General features: G+C 40.4%; 1 protein-coding gene across 3 annotated transcripts in view; it reads left to right on the top strand.

Moving 5' to 3' along the window:
- Positions 1-10,454, top strand: part of TGFBR1 (transforming growth factor beta receptor 1) — a 34,902-nt gene extending 24,448 nt beyond the window's left edge. For 2 of the 3 annotated variants that reach the window (XM_074870202.1, XM_074870210.1), the window contains exons 7-9: positions 2,900-3,024; positions 3,681-3,811; positions 6,059-10,454. In XM_074870202.1, the coding sequence (XP_074726303.1) occupies positions 2,900-3,024; positions 3,681-3,811; positions 6,059-6,184 (382 nt within the window). In that variant the 3' untranslated portion in view covers positions 6,185-10,454. Of the gene's footprint in view, positions 1-2,899; positions 3,025-3,680; positions 3,812-6,058 lie in introns of those variants that run through there. The other variant, XR_012629164.1, reaches the window with a different exon arrangement.
- The last annotated feature ends 3,934 nt before the right edge of the window (positions 10,455-14,388 follow it).

Genomic DNA, 14,388 nt, shown 5'->3' on the forward strand with positions numbered 1-14,388 from the left:
TGGCCCAGAATAATTTGAGCCTTGTCCATATCAAAGATTGTGACATATGTAAACTTAAGACTCTGCTTCCATTCAATAAATACTGTCAAAGTAAACCTTACATTACTGTTTAGACAGTTGTCCTCTGCTTGTGCTGTGTTTATCACTTGTGGGGAATTTATATGCCTGTACACTGCTTAGAAGAACTCTCATGTCAGCAACCCTCGTTAAAGTTCTGGACTACTGGCTGCATCTTTGCTCTTCTGTTGATAGCCCTTGCTTCCTTGTATTTATATTATTTATATAAGACACAGTAGTGCTGAGGGAGTTCTGAAAGGTCTGATAGTCCTGAAATTTATTTTAAGTAGTGTGTCTTGTATTCTGCCTACCATCCCTGCTACTAGGAAAAGAAAATCCTAGTATTATGTTGATTAAATGAAATTGTGCATAAGCTTCTGTGGCTGTTCCAGAGGTTGAGCTATTGTCTGACACTGTATTCCACTCCAGTAATCTATGCATGTTGCTTTTTTAAGAATTAACTGTACTCTCCAAAGCCCTGGTGTCATTGTTTGCCTGCTTCATTAATATGTCAGCTTGAGATTGACAGGGCAGTGATTGTGGAGAAACACACTAAACTCTGCTAAACATTACCTATTGGGTTTAGCTACCAGAGCTCTAGCAGATTGAGAGCACTACTAGAACTGATGTTGACTGATGCAGCAAATACCATTCATTCTTTCCAGTAGCCAGCGGGGATGCTGCTGTCAGTAACTCACAATTCAGTCCCCACTGATATTTTGCTTGATGTTCCCACATTAGGCCTGGTCACTAAACAAGGTAACAATCACTTGGATGCCCTGACCAGTTTTCAGTCCTGGTTTCTCAATTGAAGGTCTGTCACATATTTATTTTTTTGTTGTTGCAGGAAATGTTGATTAAAGTAAACTCTTGTTGTGAGCACAGTTGTTAATATGTAACCCAAATAGGATTTACTATTAAAAAAAAAACCTGGCGTGGTTTATGATGGGACTTACAGATGGTATGATGAAGAATCAGTTACTGTAGTGGTAGGGAGCCTTTGTTCCCAAGGAATGCTTAACAGTGATGGTTTTTTTTTTTAATCAGCCCTTCACGTCTGTTCCCTCTCTAGTCTTGCTAGGGGATGTTATAAGTGGTGCTCTATCTTGGCTGATTCCAGGAGCAGGGTTTCCTCCTGCCTGACTGCTGGAGCCCAGCCTGGGGTGTCCAAAGGGCTGAGGCTTTGTCCAGGCCAGGCCCATGGATGTGACTGCTGCTTTCTTACTTGGGATTTAACTGGTAGTGAGGCTGGGCATAGACAGACACATACAATACTGACAGGGCTGATTACACAGATTGCTATACACCATGTGCTGTCTTCAACACCCACATAAAACACTGTCAGAACTTGTATAAAATATAAGTATAGACAGCCAAGTCTCCTTCCTTCTCTTCAGCTAATCAGAATTGAACTTCATTAGTGAAAACACACACTCCCTTCTGTAGTTTCTCAAGCCCATGCATGTTTATGAATCCCTCAACTATTAGTACAACCCTTGCTGTGTGTAATGCCCTCTTCTGTGCTCCATAGGTCTCCTACTCACCAGGTGGGCTGGGTTAATGCACAGTAGCAAACAGATGCATATACTTGTATGCACACCTACATGAATGGATTCCCTCCAAGACCAGCCCTCTCCCTGTCAAAAGTCACTACCTGGGCCACCTATTTGCTGGCTGGACCAGCTTGAAGTTTGCTAGTGCATTACACCCATGCACACCTGCCATGCATACCAGGTTTGAGGGAAATACAAACCTGGCCCACCCCAGCAGTTGGCACCCAGGCATGTAGACCTTATGACCTGTGATTCCCACTCCAGTTGCTGGTGCTGAGAAGCCCTTACTCTGCTTCTCTCATCCCAGTTCTCCCCTGTAGCTGGTACCTGTAAGCATGTGACTGAAGCCTGTGATTCATGATCCAGCTTCAGTGGCTGCAGCAGAGACCCTTATTTGCTGCAGTTGCTGGCACTAGGGATGTCTTCACCCACTGTCTGACTGCAGTTGCTGGTCCAGCTACTGGTCCGCCCACAGTAGCTACAGATAATGTGCTTCTAAGACCTGTGCACCTGTGCTCCTAGGATCAGCAGTTCCCCTTCTAGCTGCTGATGCGAACACCCTGCTTCCCTCCAGTTGCTGGCACCCCAGGCCAAAGGGCAACTGCATCCCTTGTTTGCCTCCAGTTGCTGGTGTGTAGTCATCAGAGCACACATGCACATGTGATTGAGAGCGAGATTGCATAGAAAGATAGTTAGGATTTAGTAAGAAGATGGGATACACTACAGTGAGCAGGTGCAGGGCTTGGTCAGGCAAGCACAGTGACTGGCAACTGTTTGTGCAACTGGCCTCCTTGATATCCTTTTCTATACTGCCCTGCTTTTGTTCCTCCCAGTTACTCTTCTCCTAAACATTCCTTGATAAACAAGGCCTCCCTTAAATATCCACAAGCATCATGTTCTTCTTGTTTCCCACTTGTTAGCAGTTACAACATCCAGACTGGCCCTCTAAAGCTGTGCCTGGAATTTCTTAATGCCCACCAATTAGCAACTGGAGACTTTTGGTCTTTGTCATTGTCTCTGTTATCCCATGTCTATCAGGTTTATGGTTCTATTTGTTTATGGTTTCACATTTTACTTATTCCCCCTACTCCTTTGCTTGTTCCTCTCAGTTTACTTATTATCCCCTTTCCACTGAAAGGTCTTTGATTGGAGAACCTTAATGAAGCAGATTTTTCTTTGTCTCCTTTTGCACATAAATATTTAAATTTGGTTTTGAGCTGATCAGTAGCACTGAACTTCCTCTACAGTATTTATGAAATTAAATTTCTTCTTTTTTTTATTGCAAATAGGTACATGGCACCTGAAGTTCTAGATGATTCCATAAATATGAAACATTTTGAGTCATTCAAACGAGCAGACATCTATGCAATGGGATTAGTGTTTTGGGAAATAGCTCGGCGATGTTCAATCGGTGGTATGTGGCAATCTTTACAAAATTGGACATACTAAGGAATTATAAGTAACTTACAGAACCTGAATAAGTTTGAGTAAACAGTTTGCTCAAAAGTGGTGCAAGGTAATAGCCAGTATGTCTCAGATTTTCTAACTGTTAGTCCTGTAAATGATGACTGGTTTATTCAACCTCTTTGTAAATTGATGAACCATAAGATAGGAAATACCCTTGTTTGTATTCATTTTTTTTTCTAAAACCTTTACATAAGAGGGAGGAAAGGCTGAAGTTAAATGTCCTTGAGAGCAAAGGGCCAACACCACAAGTAAGGGCTAGCTATAATGTGTTCAAATAATGTCCATACATTACTTAAAATAAAACATGCTATTATAAATCATATGCTTCCAAACATTTAGTATAGCATACAAAAGATTTGACATAGCTTCAATCTTTTCCAAATATATAAATTTCAAAATTAAAAATTTTTCAAAGCTAATGTAAACACTCCTAAGGTATGGTTAATGATACTTTTTTTTTTATATATTTGTCAGTCATTGTAATGTAATTTTTAAAAATGGAAACCAAAAAAGAAAATGGTAGGGTACTGATAAGGAATGTGGTAAAAAGTGAATATGTAATTTAGTGTTAGCTAAAATAAAGCTATTTTCAACCTATTACAGGAATCCACGAAGATTACCAGTTGCCGTACTATGACCTCGTTCCTTCAGATCCTTCTGTTGAAGAAATGAGGAAAGTTGTGTGCGAGCAGAAGTTAAGGCCCAATATTCCAAACAGATGGCAGAGCTGTGAGGTATTAACTAACCTTGCTAAACCTGCTTTATTGGACACTAGAGCTTTTATTGATTTCAGTAGCTTAAAAATTGTGCTTGTTGTTGAAGGGAGAAGGGTGATTCTTGGAGAACTGAATTTCATTCTGATCATTGTGGCTTTATTGAGTGTCATTGATCCTTGGTTATACATTAATATTTAATGTAATTTCACGAAAATTAATAGCTAACTCTACATGGAGGATTCTAGGATCCCTTCCTGTGAAGCATGGGTGATGCTAATGTGAACTAAAGCTAGTCTGAATTATACAGGAAGCATTGTTGCACATAAATTGTGCAACTGGGGGTTGTACTGCGTCTGACTGGGATTGAGTTAACGTTCTTCATGGTAGCCTGTATGGGGCTGTGTTTTGGATTTGTGACCAAAACAGTTTGATAGCACACTGATGTTTTAGCTATTGCTGAACAATGCATACACAGCTTCAAAGCTTTCTCCATTTCTCACTCAGCCCAGGTAGGCTGGGGGTGGACAAGAGGCTGAGAGAGAACTGGAACAGCTGACCCAAACTGATTAGAGGGATATGCCTTACTGTGCAGTGTCATGCTCAGTGATCAGACTGGGGGAGGGGGCAGTTGTCCTAGGGGTTGCTCTTGCTCAGGGCCTGGCTGGACATTGGTCAGATGGTGGTAAGCAATTGTTTTTGTATCACTTGTTTTTCTTTGTTTTGGATTGATTTTCCCCCTTTGCCTATTAAACTGTCTATCTCAATCCACAAGTTTTCTCACTTTTGCCTTCCTGATTCTCCCCTCCATCCCACTGCGAGGGAGTGAGCCAGGTGGCTGTGTGGGGCTGAGCTGCCTACTGGGGTTAACCCACAACAAGGGTAGTAAAGACCCATGAGCTAATCAGGTCTGTGCAGTTGGTTTGTAACTAGGCTGGTTATCTCTTCTGAGAAGTGGGCTTGCTACTTTCAGCTCAGTACTCTGCCAGCACTGCTGCGCTGCTTGTGGGACACAAATGGTATCTTTAGTAGTGCTGGGCTGCCTTGTGTGAATGCTCACTTGGAACTAAAGCACTCGGGGGTCTTTGGCCTATCATTACGTAGCAAAGGAATATCCTGCACACTGGCCAAAATAGTAAATGCCTTTAGGAATTTTCATCCAAAACTCTGGTGGCCTTGGTACTTCACGTGTCTCAGAATTTGTACTGTGTGCACTTACTGAAAGATGAACACAGTTACTAGGAAGCTGAGACTCCAGTGAGCCAAAGACTTAGAACTAAAGTGTGCATGTAGCAACCACTGCTGCCCGTGCCTCTGTTCTGGGCTGAGTTTCTGATGCTGGTAGTCACTGCACGGGCCGTAGTGTGCACAGCGGCAGGCTCTTGCCTTTCCAGCCAACTTTGTTCATATTGCTTGCTCTAGGAACCCAGCTAGGACTAGAACCAATGCTTTCTGATTCACAGTTTAGGAGAATAGCTGCAGTAGGCTACAGTAGGAGTAGGAGATTGATAAGATACGATGTACTTTAGATGGAAAAGGGAACTGGGTTGTGGCACATGTGAAATGAATACATGGGTGAAGGCCTGAGATAAGAGACTGGGCAAGAGAATGCAGGCAGGAGAGGAAGGCCGTGATACGTACCGACAGATTGTAGTCATTTTTTAAATGCTGCCATTCCAATCCTGCAAACTTACTTAGAAGCTCAATGTAATACAGTTTTGAGTGTAAAATCTTGGATTATAGAGCTATTACTTTACTTCATCTTCAATTTTTAGGTTATTTGCATTGTTACTTGTGTGGTAGCATTCACAGATTTCAAAGAATGGCTGTTTGAAGGATAAAAAGACTCCAAACATTTTCAGAGTCATTACAGAGCTTCAGTTTGAGTAAGACAGCTGATAAACTTCTGAATTGCTGTACATTGAACTAACTCCTTAACTGGAGGTACAATAAAACTGAGTGTATTTTTGTCTAATATGAAAATTCAGAAAACAGTTACAGACAACCTACTAATTTTTCATTAAAATATTAATGTGGGGGCTGAAATTCAACTGAAAAACTCTTGTTCTGCTCAACAGTATTTTAAAGAATTTTATTTGTCTGTAAATAAAGTAAGAATTTGAGGGTTTTTTATACAACACACTCTTCCATGCAGCTGTAGTACTAGTAATAGACTTAAGAAATGCATGAAGAGGCTAAGGCAGAAGAGAGGTTGCATAGGCTACACTGAGACAGCAGTACATATAATTACTTGTTTTTCCTTTGCAGGCATTACGAGTAATGGCAAAAATTATGCGGGAATGCTGGTATGCCAACGGAGCTGCTAGGCTAACAGCTTTGCGCATTAAGAAAACATTATCGCAACTTAGTCAACAGGAGGGGATAAAGATGTGATCCTGGATTTGCTACCGAAGAATACTGTAAAAATCCGTATCTGCACCAGAGTGGCGTGTTAAGAAGGTTAATTGTTCTACCTCATTGGGGGAACAGAAGGATATTGCTGCCTTTTAGTACTTCATAGGAACGTCACTTATTAGGATTTTTGTGGACGTGCTAAACAGTTGTGTTGGGTCCTTTCTGTGCACTATGAACCTCTTTCCCAGGTTACTTACAAAACATTGTGTAGTCTAGTTTTATTTTTATTAACCTATAATTTTTTTGGAAAGTTGATAGCTGGTCTTAATTTCTAGTTAACTGTGCTAAAAGTAGGAGGTCACTTTAAAGTGGAACTGGTTCACTATGTTCTAGAGTGCATTGATGCCTCTTTAAGCAACTTTATTCCTGGCTGGTACATTGACTATTCTGAACCACTGTCATGGTTCTTTGATTCAGATTGTGAATGTACTGTTGGAGTATACTTTGCTAGCTATTAAGGTAGTATATCTTTTGGACTCTTACCTTGATTTACAAATTGACCTCATTCGGTTGTGGGAACATAATTTATGCAACTATACTTTATACATGATTACTGTTTTTTTTCCACTTTTTCAGAACATTACATTGCCTTCAAAATAGATTGTATTATACCAGTAAGTGCCGCTTTTGAGTCTTTTAATGCACAACAGTAGGAGCGTACAAAGCCTATGGTACTTTTGGTTTCAAAAACACAAGTTAAAAATCAACTGTTCCTTTGCCTAGCTAAGATCTAATTCACTCGTTTCAGCAAGTGAATACATAATTTGTGGAATACCTTTAATTTTACCAAAATCTGACTCTTTAAACCACTGTAGGAGTTTTAAATAGTGTAAGCTCGTTAATTCACTGTCATAATTTGTAATTGTCAAGTTGTGAGTCATAATTATATATAAGATTTTTTTTATGAAGTGGTATTTCTAAATTGCTTGAAGTACCTGTCTACTTCAGAAAAGTAGCAAGAGGAGTAAAATGTTCTTAAGGGAGATTTTGCTCCATTAAGTCAAATATGAAAAGCATATTTTCTGTGCAGTTCTGCACAGGCTTAAGGCTCAAAGAACAATATTTACAATTAAATTAGGATTAAGTGCACCTGTAATTAGGGAAAAGTTATTTGGGCTTTTGTACTAGAAAGTTCAAAGCTGCTTATAAATTTTATGTGCATATATTTTGTGTGTGCCTCACACAGAAAGTGGTGAGCTACAGAAAGTGGTGAGCTGCAGGTCTTTGGATACAAATACCAGAGGATTTCAGCAATCCTCTTCATAGTTACAAGAACAAAGCTTATGGTGGCTTGTGTTGTCATAAGAACACAGGAGATTACGCATGGCTTTAGTCAAGATTTGCCTGAGATTTTAAGGATATCACAAGACTTTTGTAAACTTGTTTAGAAATTGAATTGCTTCCTGCCCAAATGTACACCTTCTGCAGGGGATTGGGGGAATTAATATGGAAAATTCTCTTTAAAAAACTGCTGTTACCAGGATATGTTTTTTTAATTGCAGTTTTAGGAAGAGTCTGGTTGACCTTTGGTTTCGTTAATGCCCAAAATACTCAGTAGTATTTCAGTATGTAAATGTGCCTGGTAATTAATATGCTACCTAACCTCCTACTCTCCACAGCACATCAGTATCCATCCTATCATGCAACACACACGGCAGCCTTAACTCTGCTTCCTTTTCATTCTTCAGCATACAGTCCACTGAGTTTTTCACAAAGCTAGTAGCAGTGGCAGGGTGGTTGCTAACAGAAGCATAGTGAGATTGTGTTCTGTGGTCTGTGATATATGGTAGCTAAAGCACTAAGATGGATGGGTCCTAATAAGAAAAGGCTATATAGGTGATACAAGCCAAGATAAGACTTAGCATTTTGCTAACTCTTGTGTATTTCCGAATTCTTAGTGCTTGCTTGGAGATAGGTTTAAATGGTGTGGGAATTACAAACAAACCTTCAGATGTTGAACTGCAGATAATTATTCAGCCACCTTTATGGACGAGTTTACTCACACTGGAAGATGGCATCCAGGAGAAGAGCTGTCACGCTTATGTTTGTTTGGCATTATCTGACCAGTCAGGCTTATGTGCTTCAGGCCTCTATCAAACAAAGCTGGATCAAAATTGACTTCATGTAGGTATTTTAAATAAAGTATTCCTTTGTGCAAAAGGACAGCTGTGCATCACAGAGTTTTTCAGTTATGACTGTTCTAAAAAAGTGATTGAATATAACTAAACTCCCAAGTCTATCTCCTTGGCATGCCTGTAACAAGTTCTATGTACCTAGACAAACACTTAAAGAAAACAGTTCAGCATTAAAGTAGAGCTTACTATATCTCCATACTAATTTCAAAGGCTTTCTATTTAAACAATTTGTTAACTGTTAAATTTTGAGTTTTTCATAGGCATAACTGGATCTTTTACCATAGATACAAATGGTATAGTTCATGTTTTAGAATCATCAGGCCACTGGCATGCTTCAGATCTTTATATATAGTAATCTTGATGGTAACATGAGGGAGCTTCCAATATAATTCATCAAATAATTTCATTAGTGGCTTTTTTAGCGCACCTACAAAACCTTACTACCATAATGTTTAGTTTCCGAAAACATAAGGAGCAGTTCCATTGCTTTTAGAAGAGAATCTACAGCAGCTGAACAGCATCGTGGCATGCAGCTTATTCAGTCAACTGTACAGTAGCTTGTTACATCTGTCTCATCTCAACTAGTCTTCATTCTCCTAAATTGCTACCAACTATTCTTACATGGTTCTAATTTTTTGCTTTGTAATAGAAGCTTGCAAAAACAAAGCACAGGAAGGATGCTTGATACAGTGTGTGACATTGGGAACATTATTTTGGGACGACCTTATTATTCATATTGGAATGCAGAACAGGAAAATTCTGAATAGAGCTATATGTATCCTCAGTTCTGACACCACAACTTCAAGCTTTGTTCTTCTTTTCCATTATATAAACTGAACACCTTTTACAAAGGCTGTGTCTGTATATATTATGTAACTTTAAATGTTACCTGTGTAAGATCATATCTTATATATATGGACACAGGTACACATAAGTATTTTTTAAATTAAGATTGTAATATCACCAGATCTGCTCTTGGAAATCCAGGGGGACCAAAATATTTTAGCATTCAAAATATTAATTTTGTATCATTTCAAGTATATACCAAAACAGTTTCTGATAAAATACTGATGCAAATGTTTATTGTAAATACTGCATACATTATACATTCACTTAAGTTTTGTGGGTTTAATCAATTTGACATTTTAGTAGCATTGAAGCCTCAGTTTGGTTTACAGACTTGTGACCAGGTGGATATGGACATGGAGAATTAGGAGCATTGGAAACAGTCTGATGCTGAAAAGCCTGAAACATTGTTTTTGGAATGCTGGAATTCTTCAGGGACCTTCCAACCTTAAAAGCTGGAATTCTGGGATGTTTCTCAAGCTGACTTTCCAAGTATGACATACTGTCACCCTCCAGTGGTTCCACTTGTAATCCTAAGAAAGACTTTGTATATAGGTAAAGACATTGGGATTGACTGTATGGGGACATGAAGGTGTCAAATGAAATAAGAGGCTGTTTTATTTTTTTTCAGTAATGGTTCTGAGTGTGATTGCCATGAAATTCACCTTTTAGTTAGTTCCTTGTTTATACTGTGCCATTGAAACGATTGCAAGGTGTTAATCATTTTGTGTTTAAAAAAAAAAAAAAAAACAACAAAACCTTCACCATATCAGTTGCTTTAAACTCAAATTACCTCTTGAAAGACCAAGGTACATTTACCTCGTGTATATAATGTTTAATATTTTTCAGAACGTTCTCCAGGTTTGCAGTTACATGTTTCTAGAAATATGGGTATTACTAAATTTACAACTTCAGCGGTACTAAATGTATTATCTGGTGCCCCAAAACACTTTAATTTTCTGTATTATATTGTATTAGAAAGTTTGCTGCTTTGTCACTGTAGCACCTGCCCTTACATAGCTGTGTGGATACTGCCTTGTAAATTTTACTTTTTGGATGATTTGAGGATCCTGTACAGATGAGTGTCACTTTTTTAAACCTTACAAAATTGTGCATTTCCTTTACATTTCTGAAAATATGTATTGTATTTGTAGAGTATACATTTCAATGGATTGTAAATAGGACAGTAGAAGAGTGGATGCTTATGTTAAGTGCTAACACTACAGTAGAGAGATTAAAGCAGTGAAAATAAATAACTTTTTTCAAAATGCATGAGTTGTCTTTCAGAGGAAGAAGTTTCAGGTAGGTGTGGGTTTGGATGTGATGTTCTTACCTGGCAAAATGTGGGTTTACTGTGAATTCCTTTCTTCAGAAGGAGTTTTTGCTGGTACAAAAATGATAAAGGAGTTTGCTTAATGCTGAGGCAGTCCATCTCGTGCATGCTACACAGATAATGATAAAGTGCCTGATCTTCCTTGCGTCTTACAACAGTGTTTGAATAAGTACCTTGATGGTGTCTCTGATCTCTTGGACAAAATAACTAATGACAAGGTGTTTTAGATTTTGGCTCAGAAATGACCAGATAGTATTACCAAAAAGCACTTCTTCCAGCAAACTCTTTTCCCCAAAACAGGAAGCCGTAAGGTGTCCGGAGAAAACCAAAAGCTATATGAAAATGCTGTGTTTCTGCTTAAACTCTTTCCCACTGTGTATGATTATTTGGCTGAGAACATGCCTCTCTCCCATGAGTGGCTAAAGGAAGGCCTCTCCCACCACTGCAAGCAGCCGAAATTCAGTAACATCCTGAGTCCCTCTCATACATCTAGCAGAAGAAATGTATGGTCTGGAAATAGCATAGTAATGTTGCTGTCTACCAAGCTTAGTTTTTCTTAAATAGTTTTCTGTGTTTCATGCTTTGAGGGATTGAACGTAACAACTGAAAATCCACGCGCAGTGAACAATTACTACAAGCAACGTTTATGTGAGGATGTTTTAAGATCATTTTAGAGGAGATGCTGAATTCGGGAGGTTTCCATGCTAGCTTGGATTACAGGTGAACATAAAGAGTGGCAGACTGGTTGGTTTTGCCTCTTTTTTTTATTTAAGTGTGGGGCTGTTGAAATAGGTTCTTTATAACACCCACTGTACTGAAGCAATGAGTATTTTGTGTAGGTGCAGCATAACTAAACAGTGTATAAACAAACCACTTCTGTGCAACACCAAGTAAGTTTTGCAATTTTCCTTTTATCAATTTTTGTGCAATGGGTACAGTAATGTACCAGGTAATTATAGTATAGCGTAAGGGTGGTCCTGGTAGAAAATAGATTCCTTTTAAATGGGAAATCAAAATTCCAAAGTTCTTACTCAATGCTTCTACTAGCTTTCTTCATTTATCAAGCTGTGATGTTTTAACTGGTACTAACAGTGGGGAAGCGTATAGGCATGGGCATGTTTTGTAGGGTTACACTGCAGTGTTACTGTTCCTGACATCTGGGTGACCACTTGTGTGGTGGAATGCTGCAGGAGGGCTCCTCCGGCAAGCGACAGGGCCTTGGTCTGTGTCTGTGGAGTTTCATCAGTTAAGAGATGTGTGGAAGGTACACTGGTTTGCTTGCACGCTTAGAGAATGTTTTTGTCTTGAAATTTGTGTAAGTGTTCATTGTTTTCTTGGAGAAGAGTTACTAAAATCTTACACTGCAAACCCCCTTGCTGATATGATGAACTGCTGCGGTTTATGAGTCTCATCATTATGGCTTGGAGTTGCTGGAGTTGTTCCCAAGTCTTCCAGGTTGGAAAAAAGTGTAGGCACAGCATTTCCTTCATTAACTTGACTAGACTGCAAATAAAGTGTCCAGTAGTCCCCAGCCTTGAGTCTTACTGAGAGTTTCTTGAAAATAAGATTTAAATCCCTAGTCTCTGAGATGTACCTGAAATCATTACCTCTCTTTTGAAGAGAAAAAAGCCAAAGCAAACTGTGCTGATAGGGTCCTGTGCAGAACTGCAATGTTTATTGGTATTAAAATAGGTATATGGAGATGAAGATTCAACATCCTTGTGATGTGTTTCAAATTAGCTCAATTTTGAAACTGAAAAGAGCTCTCCGGTTGCCAGTAGCAGAAACTTTGTGAAGCTGTTGAAGAATTGGGCACATAGGTTGATATTGATTCTTAATTTTGTATAATATCAAATATATTTGTGTAGGTTTATAAATGAGGGGAGAGGGGTTAGAAATATGCCTTCAATTTGAGGAGGATGCAGGGCTTACAGGGTGTGTAGGGGAGAAACAAAGGCTGGGAAAAGGGAGAGGTTTAGGTGATCTGGAGAGGAGCAAGCATGAGAAAATAGAGGGTTAAGGGGATAAAAAGGACAGGTCGCATGTAAATAGTTGACCAGTCAGTATGCTGGTCTGGCTGTGCCCTGTGCAGCCTGTCTTGTCTTCTTTTTAAATCCCTTTCCACATCTTTTCCTGTGTGAGGGGTGTACAGCAGCTGGAGCCAGACCACAGGCAGGAGGTCCCGTGTGTCCATGATGCAGCAACAGGAGAGACCAGGGTGAGCAGGCCCAAGCACACGCAGCTGGAGTGGGACCGTGGGTCACAGGGGTCTGTGTATCCGTAGTGCCAAGGACTGGAGCAAGTGCAGGTCCAGGTGCCAGCAGCTGGAGTGGGACTGTAGCCCCAGGTACCAGCAACTGGGGAGACTGGGATGCTGGGGCAGCTACTGGGCATACTGTCTGTCTGAGTCCAGCTGCTGGGGGATCCACCCTGCACATATGTACATATATGTTTTCACTAACTCTGCTCAGCCAGACAGGGAAGGAGGGCGAGGCCACTGGTTCCTGTGGGTGCTCTGTGTGGCCAGCCATGGATACATACGTATGTGTTGTATACGTATCCTCTGTGGGTGTATGCCTACTGGGAATACATTTTCAGCCTTGCTGCTGGCTGGACTGGGGATGTAGAGCTTCAGCAGCTTTGACTCTCTTGGGCTGTTGGATTTGACATGCTATTTTCCCTTTAAGAAGTACGTCTTGGAAATATGTTGTGCCTGAAAACTGCTGCAGTGCAAAGGTAGCAACATAGAATCACATGCTTCCCTGTTCCAGTGAGGCTGTGGACACTTGGTGTAGCTGTGCCCATCGGCAGTGGTGACACAGGTGACATCATGGATGCAGCTGACATCCTGGGGTTTCAGATAGGGAACTAAGCTTACTGCTGCTGAAGAAAGTAGTCCATATGATTCCATGGGATGGAAAGGCTTACCCACATCATCTCAGGGGCAGCAGAGGACACAGCGCTCACCTGTACTTTCTGTGAAGATGACAGAGGCAGACTTTTCTGACAAATGTGCAGCTGAAAGGGCAAGAGGTGGCAGTCACAGGCTCGAGCTCTGACTGGGTGTAAGGAAACCAGTCTTCACCAGGGCGGTGCTTAATCACAGGACTAGGTTTCTCAGAACAGTTATGGACTGTTCTTCCTTGGGGACAACCTGACTGAATGAGATTCTGAGCAATATGGTTTATTTAGGTTACTCATAGAGGTTATGGGGGATGAACAGAGATGTCAGGCTCTGTTGTCCACCAAAAATTATTTGACTGCCTTCTGGTGGGAGCGTAGGCTGTCAGTCTCCTTGAAGAACCTGGTGAAGACATAGCAGAGGATTTTGATTGTGCCTGTCCACATCTGAAAATTTTTGTGACTGTTGCCAGTTATCCCACATCTTAAAGATCAGTGTGTTGCCACCAGTCTGAATTCATCTGCATACTGAGAGTTTGTGGTAGGCCAAGGGCAAAGCAGTAACTGTGATGACCTAGAAAGTCATGACACCTAGAAAGTCATATGGCTTGTTTTCTTTCTCAGACAAGAGAAACATGTAAGAGGGTTAAGGTTAGTTCATACATGGTGTTCTCCTCGGGAGACTGCTGCAAGCATTGAGCCTATTGTCATCTCATCCCTCCCATGATGCCCTTTGTTGGCTGGTGACCATGCTTGGAGTTGATAGATTGTTCATACAGCAGGTGTCACCTGTAAAAGCATTAATAGCAATAAAGCTTACATGCCTAAGAAATTTCTTGATTAGGCCACCCTTGTGAGACAGGAGAAAGGATGATGTGGCCCTTTCTAATGGCTCACTAAGGGGCTACAGTTGAGAAAGCAAGTCTGGGCTGTAGATTTCCTTTGAATGGCTTCAAACCACATGTTTA

Source organism: Strix uralensis, chromosome 1 (assembly GCF_047716275.1).
Source record: "Strix uralensis isolate ZFMK-TIS-50842 chromosome 1, bStrUra1, whole genome shotgun sequence".
In the NCBI taxonomy this organism is placed as follows: Eukaryota; Metazoa; Chordata; class Aves; order Strigiformes; family Strigidae; genus Strix; species Strix uralensis.